The sequence below is a fragment of the Pithys albifrons genome, chromosome 11, assembly GCF_047495875.1.
Source record: "Pithys albifrons albifrons isolate INPA30051 chromosome 11, PitAlb_v1, whole genome shotgun sequence".
Classification (NCBI taxonomy): Eukaryota; Metazoa; Chordata; class Aves; order Passeriformes; family Thamnophilidae; genus Pithys; species Pithys albifrons.
Window position 1 is genome coordinate 23,394,362 of NC_092468.1, and position 22,069 is coordinate 23,416,430.

At 42.5% G+C, this 22,069-nt stretch overlaps 1 protein-coding gene across 1 annotated transcript in view; it reads right to left on the bottom strand.

Annotated features, from left to right (window-relative positions):
• The window catches only part of SERPINI1 (serpin family I member 1), a 49,351-nt gene that overhangs the window by 5,104 nt on the left and 22,178 nt on the right, over positions 1-22,069 (bottom strand). Inside the window, exons 2-7 of the mRNA XM_071566846.1 lie at positions 17,750-18,017; positions 16,239-16,469; positions 13,527-13,721; positions 12,536-12,740; positions 5,552-5,649; positions 420-506 (exon numbers count right to left, since the gene is read on the bottom strand). Coding sequence (XP_071422947.1) covers positions 420-506; positions 5,552-5,649; positions 12,536-12,740; positions 13,527-13,721; positions 16,239-16,469; positions 17,750-17,999 — 1,066 coding nt within the window. The 5' untranslated portion in view covers positions 18,000-18,017. The remainder of the gene's footprint in view (positions 1-419; positions 507-5,551; positions 5,650-12,535; positions 12,741-13,526; positions 13,722-16,238; positions 16,470-17,749; positions 18,018-22,069) is intronic.

Genomic DNA, 22,069 nt, shown 5'->3' on the forward strand with positions numbered 1-22,069 from the left:
GCACTTCCCATCTTGCACCTCTGAATATGAGCTCATTAAAATGCAATTGCAACAACTCTCAGCTCCTTCTAACTAATCTGGATCAAATGCCTCTGCCCATCGCAATTAGCAGACAAAAAGGATGAATGCTGAAGTTCCATAAAGAAAATATAAATTGCAGTCTGTACTCTCCTGACAATCAGAAGAAAATTAAGCAAGAAGAGGTTTTCCACAGGATGCTCAAAATTCTTTGTGCAACACAACACGTTGAAAGCAACGCCAATACTTCATTTCCAGAACTCTCTGCTGAAAGCAGTGCCTTGCCATGCTGTGTCTCCATCCTATTTAGCTTTCCTGGCTGTACAGCAAGTCAGCTTTAAAAAATTAATTAACACAGAATAACCAGACATTTGATTTAGTTCTGCTTTTCAGTCAGGTACCTGAGGCAGCAGCAGCTTCTGATCCTTCCTCATTAACTTCTAGAAATGCCTTGTGAAATGCCTTTGCAAGGTAAAGTTCCTTGTTATCTGGAGAGGAAAAGGAAACATATTTCAAGTGGCTCAACAGTAAGATTGAGGTGTTTAAATAAAACCCCCAACACTGCCAAAACCCCCAACACTATTATCCACCTTCTATACCAGGTGGGGAAGGGTAAGAGCTTTGTTGCATTAAAATACCTTCTGCCAATACCTTTAATAGCACCATTTACCTCACTTTTAAATTTATAATGCTCTCCTACACCATGGAGATTAAAATAGCTCAGGAATGCCTAGAGCACCACTATTCCAGAGAGGGTAAAAAACAATCCTTGAAAACAAGATTTTAAATACAACTATTGGAAAAAGGGATTACAACATTATATAGCAAATACTTAGACATAAAGAATTTTATTTCTGTGTTAGGTACAATATAGACTTAGTCCAGGAAATTTAGGTCTTTTCTTTCTTCTTCCATTATATTTTGAAGAAGCTGAACATAAATATTTATTGCCAAAACCACCATGGAACTCGGTTTGTTTCAGTCTTGTTTGTTTTCCATCCTTCTTTGTCAGTATTTTAATTTCAGTCTGAGCCTGCTCCTGCTTAAGTCAGTGAGTGTTTCATTACTTTCCTTCCATGGCTAAAGGCTCAGATCTATTGGAATGCCCACTAGTTCTAATACCAAAGCAAGCCAAGGCCACAAGGAACAGCAGTTTGAAATGTCTCCCCCCAGATCTCGTTGCTGCCACACACTCGGCACTGACTGGAACCTCCTGCTGCAGCTGCTTCACTTCAACAGCCCCAGGGAGAGCCCCAAAGATGCCCCTTGGGACTGTGGGGAGTGAAAACTGCTAAAAATTGCACCAGTTCAAGGCTTCAGTTCCGAGCCCTCAGCAAAGTTATCCTCAAAGCTGGGCTCAAGTTTCCACCCTGTTACTCTGAAAAATGGTGCACGCAGCACCTCCTTATCTTTAACATAAAGCAAAGATCTTAAACCAGATACATGTTTATGTTTAATAACAAAGACATTCCCACTTAGCCTAATCATGCATTGCAATCCATTTTTTTTTGTTATCACAAAGGCTGATCCTGTGCCCAGTAACAGCCCCAGAAATACTCTGTATTTTCATCCCCAATGCTTTATTCTCCACTGTGGTGGCACTTATGGAACTCCAGGTACATTCCTGGTCAGAACACTCTGCACCTCAGAAGACTGGAGTCCATCTGATGAGGCTGGAGACCCTAATTCTGACAGCAGCAACACTGCTGACATTTGCCACCAGGTATAAAAGGAGGGCAACTTGTGAATGTATTGAGGATCTGAGTATTAAAACCCCCAACATTTTAAGGTGGCAGGAACTCAAGTGCCACTGCAGATGGGACCAGTCCATGCAGTGAATCCAGCACTGCACCAGCTCTGGCACTGCTGCTGCTGCTTTAGAAGAAGGTGCAAGTCATGTCACAGATGGGAACTACAGCACAACTTACAGGAGAAATATCCTCTCAGCCAGAACGTGCCTCATACCCTAAACCAAGTTTCTAAGTCCCAGAATATACAGAATGCCTTTATTCAATGTAGTGTAGACCATTGTCATTGCTCTGAACCAATTTGATTATTTTTAATCCTACCAATCTCATGACCCCAAGGAATACCCAGCAAAGATCTCTGTGGGAAAGTTTTCCATAAGAGAAGCACTTTCTATTTGTTTTCAATTTGTTGCCTTTCACTTCATTGGATGTCTTTGTCCTTGGATGATGAAAAGAGCAATTCCACATCCCAAATTACTTTCTCTGGATTTTCTCTTTATATTGCCACGATCACATCCTTCTCATTCATCTCTCCCTGAAGTGAATGAATCCATTTTCATATGAAAGCACAATGTTGTCACAGAGTTCAGGCAGCTTCCCTTTGATGCAGCTGGTGATTGTCACATCCCTGACTGCAATACTGCAATATCACATCTCCCCATGATTATCCATCTTTCCTTATGGCTTCCCTGGGGACAAGGTGGGCTCACCTGAGGATCTGCCATCCCATCCTTCCCTAGCAGCTCCTGCAAAGGTGGATTTTCATAAGAACCAACATGATCTGACTGTTAACATCTCCAGGAAGTCCCATGGGGATCTGCTGCCAAAGTCTGAGCTTTGTGCAGGACCCAGGCACAGATCCCCACTAATGAGTGGGAGGATCTGAAGCTCCCTCCTAATGTCCATGACTCCCTTAGCATCACACTTCATTTGGCATTACACTCCATATGTCTGCACACTCCTACTCAGCTGCCAACTGGCTGCTCTGCAAGGCTCATTTTTAAAAAATCATGCAGGTTTATTGGCTCTTCTTGCTTAGGCTGTCCCAGAAAAATTATATGTACGTCAGTCAAGACTTCAAAGAGCCATTTACTGGACTGATGCTCTTCTAACTACTTTATATTGTGAAAGTAAGTCACTGAGATCACTTCACTGCTCACTGTCACGCAGGTCACCTTGCATTAAAAGCAGCTGCCATTTAGGACTCTATAAAACAGTAAGAAATATTATAATCATTTGGAGGAGAAAGGGAATTTTACTATGAAATGAGTTCAAGGGTAAGTCTTAAGTGCTGTGAAAAAAGCAGTAAGTTTATGTGCTGTGTAAATTCTAAAACTCCAAACACCAGAAGTTGTTTCAAGATTATTTTGAGCACCTGATGGAATCATAGACACAAGTAAATACTGTCAAGTCTTCTGCTGAGAGTGAGAGTCAGAATACCTGTAACCTGACAGCCAAAGAGGAACATCCTCCTACTCACCTGGCAGAACTGACAAAGAACTTGATTTCTGCAAGGGAGTAACATTTGAAATGTTCATCTGGATTAGGACTTTCTCTTTGGCTGCTCAGAGTCTACCCATTCCAGAAGGTAAAGCCAACTCCTCCATTTCCATTCTTCAGATTGAGTGCAAAAAGCAAAAATTTCTGAATATTGAAAAGTAAGTCTGTAATCCTGCGATTTGACTTCTGTCCTCTAAAGCCACATGGAATTTTGCTGAACTCCCCAATCTGCCTGGATCTGTTTACAGCATTAGGCTGTTGTTGAAATTGCAGTGACCTTCCTGGACAGTAATGCAAAAGCAACAGGAGAGGAGGAGCAGGAAAGTGTTTTAAAAGACAACAGAGTTTCTCAAAAATCTCCTTAGATTTCATGTAGGATTTATTCCCTCCTAAATTAAGTGTCCAGACAAGATTTTGCTCCATTACCTGCATTTAGGGTTCCATGAAGTGCCAAACATTCCAGAGGGCCGACCCTGAGACAGATGTGTGGAAACTTCCAACTTCCACACCCATTCAGGTGTTTGAAAAAGCAGGATTTGAACAACTTTTCTTCATGACTTTTATTTTCCCTTCCTCCCTCCACATTTCACATTATGAAAATTACAAAGAAGAAACATATTCTGTATTTTAATTATTTAAAATTTCATTTCCATGGCATCAACAGTGGGGTTTTCATTAAAGGCATTAACTTCAAAAATAGTTTTTGAGCTCTTAAATTACAAATGACCTTTTCATCCCCTGGTGGCACATCCCCTTTTCAGTGAAACACTGGCAAGTTACAGCAAAACTCCTGAATTCTCTCTATGCACTGCTCTACACTCAATAAACAAGTTAATCTTTAAATGGCAGAGGAGTTAATCCAGTCATGCAGAAGTTATTTTTTTCATACAGTACAATTGTCAGAAGTAAAAAACTTGAAACAAATCATTGGTCACATGGATTAAGACACAAGCATGTGATTCTTTCTGCCAACCTCTGCACTACAGAATTAGTCCCTGATATAAAGATGAATTTTATATGGAATTAAATAAGACCCAGGAGCTGCCTTTGTGGTTCCATTTCCCCTGTGCATTTTCCTTTCTCCTTAGTGCTTATTCTCAAGTAAATAATTTTTTATATATATAGACCAGATTTATTGGAAAGCTGCCTGTGCTTTGAGCTGCAGAGAAATTGAAGGTGTTTTTCTTCAGGAGAAGGATGTTTCTTTGAAAAAGGATTTTCCATTTACTTCAATTCCTTTCATATTGGCTAACTCCAGCTTTCCCCCCAGTTTCACTGGGAAAGCAAAATAAGCTGCATGATATACTATAAACACTATTTCAAACTTAGAAAAATGGAAGGATGTGAATGCCACAAACATTTCTCTGTAAATTTCAGAGGAAGCTTTGACTTATTACCAGTATTTGGAATAAGCCACTCAGGTGTGATTGTTCCCAGGGACAAACAATGAAGGGCAGGATCTACCTCTGGCTGGTTGGGCAGCAACACATGGAGCAAAACAACCCACAAAACATCCAGGGAGCAGAGCAGGGGCACAAATGGCAAGAACAGGGACAGCAGCCTGACACTGGTTCACACCTCTAGACAGAGGAGAGCTGGGCTTCCCAAAATTCAGGTCTAGACAGATCATATTTATTTACTGCTCACCTGGTTCCTTTGTTATTTAAAGATGAATCAACTTCTCAGGCATTTTTGTGCTACTTCAATACAGAGGAGCTGTGGCTGCCCCAGCCCTGGGAGTGTCCAAGGCCAGGCTGGACAGGGCTTGGAGCAGCCTGGGCTGATGGGAGGTGTCCCTGCCCAGGGCAGGGGGTGGCATTGGATGGGCTTTGAGGTCCCTTCCAACCCAACCCATTCTATGATTCTCTGAACACCCCCTAGGAGGTATTAAAAACATAAATATCTCTTTTCCACCTTAATTTTTAAACATATTGGATGGTGTTGACAACATATTGCAACAGGCAGGCAGCAAATGTGACTAAATTGCTTTTATCTCCCAACTCCTCCCTGTGCTGCTTCCATGGCACAGGTATCTGGGGAGATGACTAATTGTACAACAGCTTAATGCTCTTAATGCTGGGGACAAACAGGCTCTGTGTGGAGACACAGGATGACAATCCCTTGGAGTGGGAATCCCACCTGCCAGCGAGGCACAGCTCTCATGTGGATGTGCCTCCTGTATAGGATCCCACTGCCCCTCATTCCTAGGGAGATCCAGGTGAACTTCCCCAGGTATAACATGTATTTCTTCATCCACCTTGACAGACAACAGAAGAACCTCTTACCAGACATGGCAGTGAGGTCAGCACTGCTGCTGAACAGCTCTGTAATTCCCAGCCCTCTCCAGACATCTTTCAGATCAATCTCCTGCTCTACTGTGAACCTGGAGTGTAACAGAGAACCACAGAAAGTCACATGTAAGCACTACTCACTGGTATTAGAAGGTTCAAATTTCTAGGTAAAAACACCAAGATAAATAATGCAAAGCAGGAGATTCAGTGCTACTGACACCTTCCAAAAATGCTTATAAACAAATGAGTTTACTCACAGCTGGATCCTTTTTCTAATGCAGAAGCAATCAAAGACATGCTAATGGTATGTGCAGTCCCTGACCATAAAACCTCAGTGCAAAATTAGGCAGTAGCTAATGGAAATGCTTAGATACAAGAGGTTTACTATAAAAACTGAATTTAATTGTACAAATACTAGAACAGAATATCAAATGAGGCAAAGAACAGCTGATTTTCACAGAGAGCTGTGGGCAGAGGAGGAGCAGAAAGTAAGAAAGATACCCTGTTTTTACTGTGACAGTGTAAGCAAAGACCAGCAGCCATGAATATGAATATAAAGCATTTCTGACTCAGCTTCTAATTAGTCTGGTGGCAAAACTGTAATTGGGTTTTGATTGTGAGTAAACAAAAGGGAAAACAAATAATTGTCAGTGTAAAGGCACACGAGAGTCTAAGCTGGCAGGATTTCAGGGTGAGCCTGCAAAGCCTTGCTCCAGGCAATGTTCTGTGCTGGAAGGACAGACTGACATCTGTCCTGAGGGCAGCATTTGGGGCAAAAGCATTTCCAATCACTGCTTTTCAAACGGCATAAAAGCTTTGTCTGCTGTCAGTAAGGCAAAAGAAGACTTTATGCGTGGCCAGAAACAGACTGGACAGCTGGAGAAACAAAGAAATTTGTCAGAAAAATAATAATAATGGCAGCCCAAACCAGAAAATACCAGATGTCTACAGACAAACACATGGGACTGACTGTAAGTGTTTGTCAGGGGTGAGTTACAGGTTCTCTGCAGAACGACCAAACAAATTACTAGTGATTTACATTCTGCTGACAGAGACTGGCTGGAACTATACAATGACAAACCATGGAGTCTGGAAGGTGTTGTCAGAGGTTCTGCAGCCACTGAGTCAGAAAATACCCTGCAGTTGTCCTGCAGTGGAGAGTGTTGGGACAAATAAGTGCCAGAACAAATAAAACAGGATGTGTTTCCGTGCAATCTCATTTTTCAGGATTAAATCACCTCAACCACGTGGAAGAAAAAGTTCTTTTCAGGAGAAAGGGCAGCCCAGAGCTCTGGGCAGAGCACAGCTCAGGAAGAGCTGAGATGAACAAGACCCCAATATGTGAAAACTTGAAAAAGCTTGAAAAAGAGGAATCTGGGCATCAAAATAGAACTGGGCAAGGGTCAAGTGCATCTTCCTCACTTACACAGAATGAGAAAACTCCAGTACACAATTCCACATTCACATGAACTTACACATGCCACTGGGAGCCAAAAATCTATGATGAATGAGTATCACTCATTACCCACAGAAGAATTTTAGGAGTTAAAATAAGACCTGGAGATAGTTCAGGACTGATAAATCACTGGTGGCATCACAAGTGTTCATGTACCTCGTCCAGAACAATTCCAGGACATGCCTGGAATAAAAATAAAGGAAGTGATTCTTGTGATTTTATTGCTTTGGCACTTCTCAAAAGAATTGGAAGACACCAACAAAGATTTAAGTACTGGAGGAAGCTCCTCATGGTGTTCTGGTATGGTCTGCAGCAGTCAGTGTGGAAGCACTTGATAAAAAAAAAAAAGAAAAAAGGGGAAAAAAAGGCATTATTTTAATGAATGAGATGTAGGTAAACACAAAATGACCTGAAAATGCACAACAGGACTTTAGGAAATGTGTCCTGTTATCTTTCCTTTCCTCCTGGAAAGCTGTGGACACTCCCACTGCTCAAAACCCACCTTGCAAACAGAGAAGGCAAATAAGTGTTAAAATGCATTTTATACAAATTCCTGTGCCCTGTGTTTCCCTTTTTGGCTTTGATGTCACCCCCCTATTAAATCTATTAAGGTTTCAACACAATTAAGGTAAGAACTGGCAATGTCAAACTAGTAAGGAATATCAGGGCAGGAAAGCAGCAAGTAGGCTGGATAAAAAGCAAAACTGGAGGTAAAAAATAAGAAAAATAACAGCAAAAACAGCATTTTTTTCCTGCTGCAAGGTATCACTGTGAGATACAAATGGCAAACAGGTGGGTTGCAGCCTCTGGCCCATGAGACAGCAAACCCATCTGCCAAGCCATGGGCTGTGACCCCAGAAACAGGAGTGGCACAGGATGCCCCTCCAGACTGACCAGGGAGTGGTCTGAGACAGGATTTGGGGAAAAAATAAACCTGTAAAGCCTCAGCTGAACGTGGATCTGGAAGAAGGGAAAGCAAACAAGTTGGTTGGTTATACTGCTAAAGAATCCCTGTGTGAAGGACAGCAGCAGTCCCTTAAAACAGAGGCTCTGTCCCTGACAGAAACCTTTGGAAAGGCAAATTCCAAGCAGGTGCATGACTGAAGGTCTATACAGTATCTGCAGAAGTCAGTTCCTGCTTTATTTGTCATAAAAGGCAGACTAAAAATATCACAGCAGCTGGGTAAATATCAGATGATGCCTTTATGAAAATAAAACTAATTACTTCCCTTCTCCTCTCTTTCAGTTTTGTCCTGTGGTAAAAGCCCACTCCAAACCACTATCCCAAATAATATTTCCCTTCTTTTCTCACTTGCTCTCAAAAGCAGTGAGAGCTACAGACAAATTATTAATGAGATTTCCAGTATTTTAGCTGACATCAGAACCAGCCTTTCCTGAGAAACAACAGGGCTGCTTTACACTGGGAAATTTAATTCCAGGCTGTGCAAGCCCATGTAAACACTCAATGAGTTACCTGCCATCAAAGTGGGATCTCAGTGATGTCTCTACTCAAAATCAAAGCTGACAGCCCAGAACACAGAGCTGCCATCCCACCTCACTTCCCAGGCATCTGCTGCACCTCCAGACTTTGGGAATGTTGAGCTCCTCGATGCCACCCCTGGCATGTGGTTTTTTGCAGTGTTTGTTGCTTTTAATGAACCAGATGGCCATATTTTTGTTCCCCACAATCTTTTAGGTTCTCTTGATGCTAAAAATACTATGAAAAATTGATTTCAATATTTTAGTATCAGAAATCATGGAATAGTTGCAACTGGGAGCTGTAGAAACCACAAAGGGAAGTCTGAGAGACACTAAAGGGAAGATTAGATTGAGAAACCAGCAAAAATTCTCTGGAGAGTTCAGCAGAGAACAGGATATTTTAATGAAATTTAAAACTTGCACAAGCATTAGATTAAAATTATGCATTTATGTCACTGACAGTGCTCTGCAGCCTTTATGTTTTGCAGAGAGCATTAACATACCACAACAGGTCATCTTTCTTCTATTTTTTACAGACTTTCAAGACAGAAAAAAAAAAAGATGTCTCCATCTTTATGATGCTGTGCAAACCTTCCAAAATGCTGATTTTTTTTCTGATTTTCAGCTGCCCAGGATTCCCAGAACCAAGAAGGATCAGGGGACACTGTCTAGTCACCCAGCAGAAACATGACTCATCCCAAAGTGTATCATTTCAAACATCACTAAGGGTTCGGAATGAGCCAACCAAGAAAATTCCAGGGTTTCAGATTGGTTCTAATAGATTCAGTTCTGCAGAACAAAAGGCTCCCTTGCTTGCCATCGATGTTCCTGCTTGGAGGACTGGCTGGCTCTGAGGATGTGAAGCACTATTTTTACCCAGCAAGCAGCCCCTCCAGTGCCAAGCTGCCAGCTGGTATCAACTCCAACATTCCGGTTGGAATTTCAGCTGCCTTGTCCCGAGGTGCCAGAACCAGCCTGAATGATTTAACAGCCTGAAAACAAACAAGCAAGAGAGCAAAAAACCCCACTAATTAAGCAAAACCAACCCCAAACCCCCACTCAGCTGCTCTGGCCAGGTGGAGTACGGCAGGCTGGGGGGTTTTCCCTGGCAAGATCCCTCTTTCCAGGGCTAAATATGGGTGAAAATGGCAGTGGGACAGTTTTATGCCTCTCATGTGGTTGTATCTCCAGAACATCCAGCACTGGCCCACCCATCCCTCATGGAAAGGGCACTTGAGACAGGAGGTTAAAAAAAAAAAAAGAGAATATTTTTAATTTGGGTTTAGATTTTTCTTGGGTTTTTCAAGTGGTTTTGGTGTTTTGCTTTACTTTTAGAGAAAACAACCTGCAGCTAAAACCAGTTATTTCAGCACTGCCTGAAGCCTTTTTAAGATATTTTAAAGGTACAAAAGAGCCAGGCTATTACAGAGATTTGGGCATACTGAACCAACCCTTAAGAGGAGATCTGCAAACCGTAGCACTGCTATGAGGTACCAGTGCCTCCCGTGCTCCTCAAATAATTCATGTTACAGAGACAGCTTTGTAAATTAGATTCATGGTCTGTTTCACTCCTATGCAAAAAGTGGATTAAAATGTTGATCATTCTAGTCTGGGTTAAGCTGGAAACAATGATTTGAAAATGAAAATGAGAAAGTATAATTTAACAATTCTGTACAAATCTCTCCTTTGCTATTAAGAGGAATAATACCCAATTTCATTTGCACACAGATAATGCAGACAGAAATTGCAAACTTGTGATTAACTCTGCTTTGGCTCGTCATTCAGGTCCTATTACAAATGTATAAGTTTAAAAAATGTTCACTTTATAATTGGATAGCATCTCTCAAGATATAAAAATTTAATTTTATTCCACCGCTGCTTTCAATTTCTCAGTGGACAGAGCCTGGAGGCCACATTTCATAACATGCTTTTCTGAGTCAGAGCATCAAATATTTATGAAGTGTTTATTTAGAGCATTGACAAAATCCTGTAGATCACCTCTGAATCCCTAATGGAAATCCAACACCTTGGGAGCATGCAATTAATCTTTGGATTTGTTGTAAGGAGACTGCAGAATTACTATATAGAATTTCAGGCTCAAATAGTTCTCTTTTACAATGTGAAAATACTGCAGGTAATTGGCACGTGGTTCTCTTCTACCTGTTTGACTCTGTGTAACTTCATTTGCAAGTGTTTATCGGGCTCTTTGAGGTTCTTGGATAAGAGCAGACAGCCATTACAAGGAGCCTGAAGGCAGAATAAATAAGGACATTTTATGATCACACAAACCCCAGGGCTCAAACTCACATGTGAGAATCTGGCTCCTGGAGTCTCTGCTTTTGGGTAAAAGCAAACAAAACCCCAAATCACCTCTATCACCTTAATTCAGGTCAAATTAAGATGTTTTTAATACCATTGATGTATTTAGATACTTAAGGTTCTTAAATGTGGAAGGCTGATTTTCACTGATCCTCCATATAATCAGTGGAGAGAGACTCTGTTGTGGATCTCACACTCTGGAAATTCTTTGAGAGATGTCCAACTTCAGCAGCTGATGCACAGGCTGTGAAATGTTCCAGGCATAAAAGGAAAGCTCAAGGGATGGAAGAATTCTCAGATTTTGCCTCTAATTAACATCTAGGTCAGGTTTGCCCAGGTCTGCAGGAGAAACAGCCTATGAGAAACTCCCTCCCCTTCCTCTTAGTGGACTTTCTGAAGCCCCTGGGACTTGAAGCTCTAAGAGAAAACAAACAAACAAAAAATCCCAGGAATAGTGTATAGTAGGTTCAGTTTGTATAAAACCTGCAATGCAGCTCTTTGCTGCTCTCTCTGCTTCTTCAACAGTGACTTAAACAAAGAGAGAAACTCGTACTATGGGGCAGTGAGAAACAGCCCCCAGATGCTGTTGTTCCCTCACCACTGTGCCTTTAAAGCTGGCCAGGGAGGTGGAATTCCATCTCCATTTGGAATGAGGGCAGCTGACAGCACCAGTCCATGTGAACCTCATTTCTCCTGGCCAGCCTTGTTTGCTGTGCTCAGCTGCAGCACCTTCTGCAAAGTGGTCTGTGCTTTGGAAAGGAAGCTGAGGGACTGCAGGGAGTCTGAACATCTGAAATGTGAAACTCAAATCTCCAACTCACCTGAAAACAACTATTTCAATGATTAAAAAGATTCACTGTAGTTTGGGTTTTTTCTGCTGCCCTGTACCCTCTGCACAGAGCCACAAAAATAGAATAAGAAGTGATTACATTCAAACCTGTGCCCTGTTGTTCCATGAACACTTCCAGGAAATCATTATGAATCACCTGCAGGACACTGTGATCCCACTGTACATTATTAGTGACATTTAGTAGTAAACAACTCTGCTACTACATCAGGCACAGAGCATGAAAAAGAGTAAGAAGGGGATGAAGCAGGATGCCAGAAAAGATCCCAAGTGGTGGATGTGAGCAAATTGCAACCTGTGCCTGCAAATGTACAGACAGAAGTTTCATCCCTTCTGGTAAAACATCTTGTTATTCTATTGCTTCTCTAAGGAAGAAGAAAGCAGCACTTATTACAGCAAAGAAAAGTCCAAAATCGACTGGAATTACCCCTCAACACTCAACCATTTGTATCCACACAGACACACACCAATAGAACTTCTTAAAATAGCAGCACATAGAAATCTAATTAGCACCTAAATGAAACATCTGATAGTTCAGACTTGCCATATTTCTCTGGCTCTTGTCTAAATGGAACTTCTCCATAACGACTTCTGCAGTACTCTGAGCTCCATTCTGAGTGGATTCACTCCTGAGGAGGACACTTTCCTTCCTCTCTGGAGCTCTTACATGAGAGGGATACAAATGCCGTGCTCATCTGCTGCTCAAATGAGCTCCATCATCCTGCACTGCACCCCCAGGTTTCCTGCCAAAGCCACCCTCATGTGGGTGCTCCACAACTGCAGGTTTGGGCAAGATGGACAAGTTTTCCCTCCTCTGCTCCTCCAGCCTGTTTTGGATGCAGTTTCCCCCTTCAGGGCCATGGGAGCACGTCCTCACCTTGGTAAATACACTTCCACTTTTTGCTTCTTTACAGAGTTAGCCCATTCATTGATCAAGGAGGCTTTGACCAGAGGTTCCAGTGTGACCAGTGGCACCTCCTGTCTGGACAGGACGATCATCATACTGATCTCATCTCCCTCATAGGGGATCTCCAGAACCTGGTAGATGCCACCTGCTTCGTTGGAGCCATCGCTGAACTCTCCTGAAAACACAACAAAACCAGCCATTAGAGGATTTCCTTTGGTCTTCCCTGGAGACAGAGGAAAACAGAAGCCCAATACTAGGCAGAATTTACCAGATACTGGAAGTAAAAATGGCCCTACTTATTCTTTATAAAATTTATATTGGTTTCTGCATCAGAGGATTTGAGGCTTACACTTGAGTTCTTAAAGGGTACAAGCTCATGCAATGACAATTTGTAGGTAATCACACTTGTGTGCCTCACTTTCACTGGTTAGACTGAGAGACCTAAAATTTAAGGCTGTCAAGAGATTTTTTTATTCAGGAGAGATAAAATTTTCATTGATGAGACTGAGTGAAATGCTGCCAATGCCAGACACAACAGAACCCCCTTGGAGCTCAAGCTCAAGATAAAAATGATCATTAGTTCTGCTGTTCAAAAACCCCCTATTTTACCTTTCCAAGGATATTACAACAGTTATGAACAAATATTATTCATTTTAATATGTAGCACAGGACAAGAAAAATATTTTTGTGATAAGCAGGACTAGCTTGAGAATTGTAAAGAGGTTAAATACAATGGATAAACATTCTGAAATCCACCATGGGTACCAAACAGGTCATTATAAATGTTTCCTAGTTATAATACACATTAGGAAAAGACACCAAAATCTGAGTCTGTTTATTGGGCAAATGCCACATTAAAAATTCCAAGTGAAAGAAGAGACAACAGTTCAAATTAATAGCACTGCAACAAGCCCATTAAGCCAAGACTTACTAGCTTTAAATGGCTAAAGGTCCAACTCACCATAGTAAAACTCTCCCTGTTGGTACATCATTGGAATTTGCACTTCACTTTCATCATCTTTAGTGAAAGAAAAAGTTCTTGTATTTTCAGGTCTGAACTGTGACTTCCAGTTGCCCTTAAAGTAGATTGCATTGATGAGAGCCAAATGAGTTAGAGCACCAAAATCTCCTGAAGACACAAAATCTTTGATCATACCTAAAAAAGAAACCCAACTGTCAGTCTGTGTGTCAAACTGAGCATTAAATCAAAACTGGAGACAGCTTGGAAAATGCAAGAAAATAAAAAGCTGTGCTAACATGTAATTTCCAATTCAGATGTTTGATTAAATCTCAAATGAAACTGCCAGTGTTTTGTAAACCTAAATCACAGTGTAGGTGCATAAACCCTTCCATCAAGAACATGTTAGTCAACTGTTTCTTGATCACTACTAAATACACCCCACAAGGAAACCCTGTGGAAAAGGGTCACAGATGGAATGTTTGCACTGGTGCTGTGAAACAGTTCAGCACTTTCATTTAAGGCCAGAACTTGTACAAACTTTGGCTCCAATCCCAAGCAGCACTTAAATGGGTGGGTGATTTACAGGGTCTAAGTGCACCCACTGCAACTTCACCTGGGCTGATTGTGGAGGAACCAGTCCATTAATGCCCTATTGACTTCAAAGTGAGGACTAATCATGAACCCCCACATAAATTCACAGCTTTTGTTGCACTGACATTACCTCTTGACAAGCAAAAGGGAAAGCCATGGAGCATCTGCTCTGCTCATGGGAGGTATGGCAGCTGAGCAGGGCAGCTGCTTTGCTCCTGCTCCTGCTCCTTGGCAGCACAGCACAGGCTGGGACCTGCTGGAGCTCATCTTACATGCTTTGCTTTTCAAAAAAATCACCTCCAGTTTGGTAAATCTGGTGCACTGACCAGGCCTGGCACTGCTCTTGAAGAATGACAGCCTATTTCAGAGAGCTTTCTATTTTTAACTGACATTGCAATGCAAGGTGTTAAAATAAACACATTCCTTGGTCTGATTATTACTCCTTAATCCATGGTTTAAAACCAAATTAATTCTGCTTTCTGGAGCATATGATCCTGCCTAAGTGGTGTGAAATTTGTGTATCACAGGGCAGTATTTCTTCTGGGCTGCTCTTTGTGCTTCATTTTATCCAGAATGTTCCGAGGACTGAGGTGTGACTGATAACTGCGACTCTCACTTGGGGATGGAAAAAAGAAAAAGGAACCATTAAGAAGGAAAACACTTCCAGGTTGCTATTTCTATTTGGTACATCATATTCCCTTATGGGTTTCCAGCCACATCTTATTAATATACTAATGAAATGTTAAGGATTTTTCTGCCCAGAGAAGAAACCTTTGGCAGTTCAGGATTCTGCTCTGAGCCTCCCATCAGGCTCAACGTGCAGGAACTGGAAACCTGCCAGTCCTTTGCCCCTTTCCCAGGGAGAAAAGGAGCCTTTTCCTCTGTCAGAGCTGGAGGCAGCAGAGAATTAGGTGGAGTAGTCAGAGACCAGCTGAGGGGCTGTTGCTGTCCCAGCCTGATGCCAAGAGCCCCCCAGCTGCCTTTGATAGCCCTGCCTTTCCTTTTCCTTCAGACACACACCAGGTTTCCCTGAGAACACTTTGCAATCTGCTGCATCACTGCCATCCATCTCTAACTGCAGCTGGAGATAAAGGGCAGAGTTTGTTATGAACACAGCAGCTGCCATGTTCTCTTGGAAAAAACCCAGATCATTGTCAAACTCCAATAAAAGCATTGCATGAGGGGTTTTTCCATGTTGGAGCCACACATTTCCAGAAAGCATTATGGATTCTTAAATGCTCAGACTATGTGGGGATGTGTTACTTCCTTAGGGGGATTCTGATCCCTTCAAATTTCCAGGGGTACAACTATGGTAGAGCCAGATCCCTGATGAACTCCCTTAAAATATCAGCCTTCAGGGTGGGCCAGAGGAACCAGAGGGAGATTATGCTTTGATCCCTACAATGGGGGACTGAGTGCACCCCCTCACCTGGAGACTGCAGGAATCCAGGGAATGTCTCCTCTCTGGGATGTGACAAGCCAAGCCAGCACTGCATCCTGCAGCTCTGTGTGCTTATTTACAACAGGAACTCTGGGGTTACTCCCCTGCTGCAAATCTGTGTTGTGAAACTGCTGACAGACTCCCTTAAATCAACTACTCTCTCAGCACACTGTCTGGTTTCCTCACATTGTAAAAGCTTCCATTAGAGTCTGATTTTGTGGTTCAAAATTCCCTTTTTATTCCCTAATATTTTGTTTCTCAGTACCTTGTCACTATGAGTTCCTCAGAGAAGGAGTGATATTAATACTACACACATCCAAAGCATAGGCCAATAATTCCTTTGTAGACAAATTTTCTGCCATTAGCAATAATAGTTATCATTTTCTATATAATTAAAATGCCTGAAGTTAAAACTCTCTCATTCAATAAATGTTACAGACACTTTAAGAGAAAAAAATATTCAAATAGATGGTACATGATCAACAATGACTAATATTACTTGTGACAGATCATTCCCACACAGGAAAAAATAGAAATACTAGAGTTCTTTTTATGGGAGGAGAAACTTTAGTGTCAAACAGAAGAGATAAAAGCCAAGACAACAATTCACCAACACTGTAGAATTCTGGAAACAGAAACTCTTTCTGCAGGACGTGCCCAAAGGAATCCCATGGACTTACTGTTTGTGTGATTCTCCACCCACTTGTTGATTTGGGCAGCAACGGCTGCACTTTGGCTGAAATCCACATTCTCCACCTCAGCTTTAAAGAATTTCTTCACCAGCTGCAGGAATTTGTCACTGACATGGAACCCATTCTGCACATACAGGGAGTTGGCAATATCCAGCACATAATGACTTTCTTCACTGGTTGCCATGTCAGAAAGGTCCTTCAAGAAGGTAAACTCTTCCCCTGAGGAAGGAAAAACAGGCTCAGAAAAGAAAGTTGGGCCATGTTTTTTCTGCTGAAAATTCACAAAGACATTTTACGCCAAAAAAATCTTCTTTTTTTAAATAAACTTGTTTCTAAACCTACACACATCTTCAGATAAGAAGGAATATTCTACAAGAACATAGTACTTAGAGCTTATTTTCTCTACTAGCTATAATTAGTATAATTAATGAGACATTTGAATCCCATCAGAGACAAAGCTATCAATGGAAATCCTTTCAACATGAAAAAGAGCAATTAAAGAAATTATTCTTATGGGTCACATTTGTATGTCTTGCCACCACAAATCCTTAACAGAACTTCTGTTCCATCCAAAAGGCCAGCTGTTTATGGAAAAATGGATTTCAAATTTTGAAACTAAGGACCTTCCACAGACTTCTCTAGGCAAAAAGCAGGTCTAGAATTTCCCAGGATCCTTCGTGGGGCAGTACAGAATCATTTGCTTGGGTAATGAGGGATCCTGAGCAGGACCAAGTCAATCTGCTTTAAGGTAGGAAGCCTGTACTGCTGCATCATATATCTGCAGCTGAAATTTCTAATTTAAAATCCAACAAAATCAACCTTAAAAATTGATTGCAATACCATATTCCGAGCAGAAATTATGGAAATGCTCTCACAGAATGCCAGTCATACAGAAGAGTGAATGGCCCAGCTCAAATCAACTGTGTAACTCCTTCAATTGCAGCTAAGGGATAACTGATTCATGTTTAGAGACAAACTGCCTCCACAGAGAGGCATCATCCCTGCAGTGGTTCTGTTAAACAGATCTTGGTCACTGTGTTCAGAAATTCCTCCCCAAGATCCTTTCACTGAAGACTTGAAAGTCCAGTACTTTGTATGAGTAAGAAACTTCAGGTTTCAAACCAGTTCCTTTGATACCAATATAAGCAATTTTGCTGAAACTACTCCTTTCATTCCAGGTTTCATTCTAATCCCTAAAAAGGATGTTTCTAAACATCTCCTTATACCCCCAGAGGCAAAGGCCAGCTCATTCTGCAGGCAGAAACCCAGACCAGCAGTTGGCTGCAATGGCTGAACCCAGGCCAGGGCTGAGAGTCAGCATCTCTCAGCTCATGCAGAACACACATTTCACCATGTCCAGCCCACCAACAGGACACCAAGAAACCCAGTGATTAAAGACCCTTGGACACGACCAGGCCACTTCCATCCTCATTCAGGCATTGCAACCTGTTTTTTCAAGCCCAAGAGCCCCACAGGAACATGTGATGAAAAGGCCTCACCATTTTTTAAGCTGTCAAAACCCAAGGAATGTCGAATCTCTTTCAAAGTGGTCCCATGGGCTCCAAGCTCCACCATTCCCATGGCCAGGGCAATGCTCAGAGGAGAGAACAGGATATTCTCATCTTCCCTGGTAGCTCGCAGCTGGTTGTAGATGTTCACAGAGAGCTCAGCAATGGTCTCGTCAGGAAAACTTGTCTTGAAGGCTTCGCTTTGCAAAGCAAGCAAAGACAACAGTCCAAGGAAATACATGGCTGGAGATCTGAAGTTCTGAAAAACAAATTTTAGAGAAAATGAGTAAACTCTGTTTAAGTAATAGAAGATTCAACTTGAGAGAAAAAGAGTAAACATTAGTCCTAAATGAGTGTGGAAAAGACCCTGGTGAGAGTTCAATGCACAAGTCAGTTATTTGGAGGAGACACGATTCGAACTCAGGTAATATGGGTTTGTGTTTCTGTTCTTTTTTACAAGAAGACCCAAAAATCTGCGATTTCTTTCATTTGACCTTCCAGTAAGATGCCACTCATCCATCTAAGTCACTGTAAGCCCCCAACAGGTAAAAATATTTCAAGCACTGTAAGAGAGCTCACTGACACAGCGACAGAGTTACTGTACCATGACGTTGCTCAGTTGCAAAACACATGGCAAGCAGCCAGAAATTCTCTCAAAGGAAAATCAATCATGCCTTGGTTACCAGATGAAACTGCTTTTTTTTTAGTAAATAATGTGAAAAGTTGGGTGGCTCTGCTGGCTGGGAGTCAACACCCATTGAGAGATTTCACAGGACAAAGTTACTGTACACACCAGGCAGAAAGATTCTTGAGGAAACAAGACAGTAAACTAAATAGGGGAAAGGGTTAGCACTGCTGCTTTTGACTAATCCATACTCCAAGCTTTGCTCAATTGCTTCAGTAAGCAACAGTTCTCACTCTCCTCCAGTTCAGTTCATCACACAACTGACAGTAAAAGTGCAGCTCCTGGAGCAGTGTATTGTGGACTTCCATCCTGCCTTTTTTCCCTTTGAACTCCATGCTCCCTCAGCATGTGACCCACTAATGCTACATGTCTTGGGTTAGAAACACCAACCAAGAGAGCTCACATTTCAGTTCCTTCCCTTTGCCGGTATCTCTCACACACAACAGAGCCAATACTGCTGGAGAGGAGGGAGGCTGGGCGGGACAGGACTCCAAGCCTTAGTCCAGCAGTGTCCCAGGCTGCTGTGCTGTCCCAGCCTCAGTCCAGCAGTGCCCCCAGTCTGCTGTGCTGTCCCAGCCTCAGTCCAGCAGTGTCCCAGGGTGCTGTGCTGTCCCAGCCTCAGTCCAGCAGTGTCCCAGGCTGCTGTGCTGTCCCAGCCTCAGTCCAGCAGTGTCCCAGGCTGCTGTGCTGTCCCAGCCTCAGTCCAGCAGTGTCCCAGGCTGCTGTGCTGTCCCAGCCTCAGTCCAGCAGTGTCCCCAGGCTGCTGTGCTGTCCCACCCTCAGTCCAGCAGTGTCCCCAGACTGCTGTGCTGTCCCAGCCTCAGTCCAGCAGTGTCCCCAGGCTGCTGTGCTGTCCCAGCCTCAGTCCAGCAGTGTCCCAGACTGCTGTGCTGTCCCAGCCTCAGTCCAGCAGTGTCCCAGGCTGCTGTGCTGTCCCAGCCTCAGTCCAGGACTGTTCCAGACTGCTGTGCTGTCCCACCCTCAGTCCAGCAGTGTCCCAGACTGCTGTGCAGAGCTCAGGGCTCACCAGCATGGCACAGACTGTGGGAATGCTGCTGCTCCACTGAATCCATCTGCCAGCCCCAGAGCCTCTCCTTCTGCTTCCCAGCAATCCTGAGCCTGCATTTCCACAGGGTTCTATATCCATGGCACAAAGTAAGCTTTATACAGCATTTATATTCTGCAGTTCATCTTCAAAGGCCTATGTAGCACAATCTAATTCACTCACACAACACAATGATACATAATTTAAGTGTTATTACTCAGTTTTATAGCTGAGAAAATACAAAGAACAACTGGGTACACACACGTGCCTTGGCAGCAACTGGGGCTGGCACTAGTTAAGATTCCTCCTGTCCCCCAACCTTGGATCAGACTTTTGTTTAGTCCTGAACTGAGAAAATGGAACAGATGAACCACTGCAGCAATCACAGAGGCTTTGGGGAAAAGGAGAGCCTTGCCTGTCTCCTGTCCTTCATCTCCTTTCCAATGTTTATCCACATATGTTAAGAGAAACTCCCCTTTTCTCAGTTTCCAACAAACTCTCCTCCAGGCCAGCATCACTTCTCTCTGGCCTACCTGATCAATATTCCTCTGATTCCCAGCAAGATATCCAAAGCCTCCACTGAAGGCTCTTCCTCTGTTTGAATAGCCCAGATAAGTCACACAAGCCTAAAGCACCATCTTTAATACCTGCTGATGACATTTCTCACTTACAGAACTCCCCAGCACTTCACTGCTGCCCAGTTTAAAAGTCTGAACCATCACTAGTTACTTCAAAACCAGACAGTTTTCCATAACAAAAACCATTATTCCTGCACCACAAACTTCCCCCATAACTGCTTTACTTCATTGCAGTTCATTTATTTTTTCACCTGTCCCTTTAGAAATTACTGGCTTAAGGATATCAAGGTTCCTGTTATAGAGAATAACTGGATTTCTCTGCCATCATGGGTATTCTAGACCTATTTAAAAACCCAACCAACTCTCTCAATGTTACATAAGACTTCAGTCAGCCCATCACTGTGATAGACTGAGCCCAGGTATTATTCTCTTATCCTAAAAGCTGCACAAGGCAAGAAAGGAATAATAAACCTTCGTCCCACAGGTCTAGAGCAGCAGCAAAAACGGTACTCAAAGAAGAGATAAGCAGAAGCTCATCTTCCCTTTGTTGAGGATGAACTCAAATTTGGGGACTCACATCCTAATCTACACAAACAAGTTGTGCAGCTCAAAGTGGATGCAATTACACAGAGAGCTCAGCATTCCCCTCCTGGATCAAGAACAGTTTGAGCTCACTTTGAGACCTGACATGGTTAAAACAGACATAAAATAACCTTCAATTTGAAAAAAGTCAAGTTCCTCAGCCTTTTAGTTGCAGAGGCAGCTGTTCAGCACTTCATCACTGATCTTTTGTCCTGTGTGCTATTGCCAGACAGGCTTAAATAATTGCAGGGGGGAAGTTTATACATCTTAATTAAGTGCTTAATGTGCAGGTCAGACTGTCTGAATGCTAATAAAACATTTGGTATTAGACAATCTTAAAAACCTGAAATTATTTACAAATCAAAGTCATATTTCTTTGTGACCACTCTGGAAAAGCTCCTCATGTGAAATAATTAAGTTACAATACTTTTCATTATTTAGCTGGAGAGAAAACAGAGTAGAGAGATGGAGACAAATACAATTTATACTGAAATGCACTTAACAAGACAAAGTACCAAATTTCTGTTTTATACATGCCAGATCCCACTGATGGCAACACAAGAGATTGTGCAGAATTAAAGCTCTCAGTGCACATGAACTGAAGTCTAACAATCTGTATTTCCTCCCTGACCCTTTCACATCACTTCAGTCTAAAGGTTTTCTAATAGAGTTCCCAGGGAACTTCCCTATCCACCTGTCCAGGGAAAAGGAATACAGCCAGGGAGGCAGGAATCAAACCTGGATATAGGCAGGGGATGGGACCAGCTCTTTTGCTGGCATTGCTCTCTGAAGATATTTGTGACAATATAAAATGAGTACAATGCAGGGCAGGTGATTTAAAGCAAACAGAAGATCTGGGGATGATGGTCAGCAGGGAAAAGGCTGCAAAACACCACAGACATCTGATCAGTCCTTGCCAGCCAGGGTGAAAAGGGTCTCATCTCATCCATCTAATCAGAGATGTCTGTAGTAAATTCTTCAGTTCAATTCCTCCTGCACTCCTGGTACACGAGTACACTGTTCTGACAACAGGGAATCTGGCTCTTAATTGTCATTCTAGTCAGAGCAGTTGCTGCTTCCCTGATCCTGCCTCACTTCAGGCTATTTTCCTTTTGGGTTTATGCTTCCTCATGCCTCCTCATGCAGGAGGGCTGCAGCCAACCTACTAATTATGGTGCAGCAAGTTTGCAGCACCTGAATCCTGCACGAGAAAGGGGCACCCTGGTTTGTCACTGCAGCAGCACTGAGAGCAGCTTTAAATTGACTGTACCCTCTTCACAAACATCCTTTAAGTGAAGGAAGCAAAGTGGAACATTATGTAAGGCACGTCCAGAAAGTTAAACAGTTCCTATGAGTATCATCAAACTTTTTACTCAGTCTTTTGTCTCTTCCTCAGACATGCCCAGCACAGTCTGTCAGTG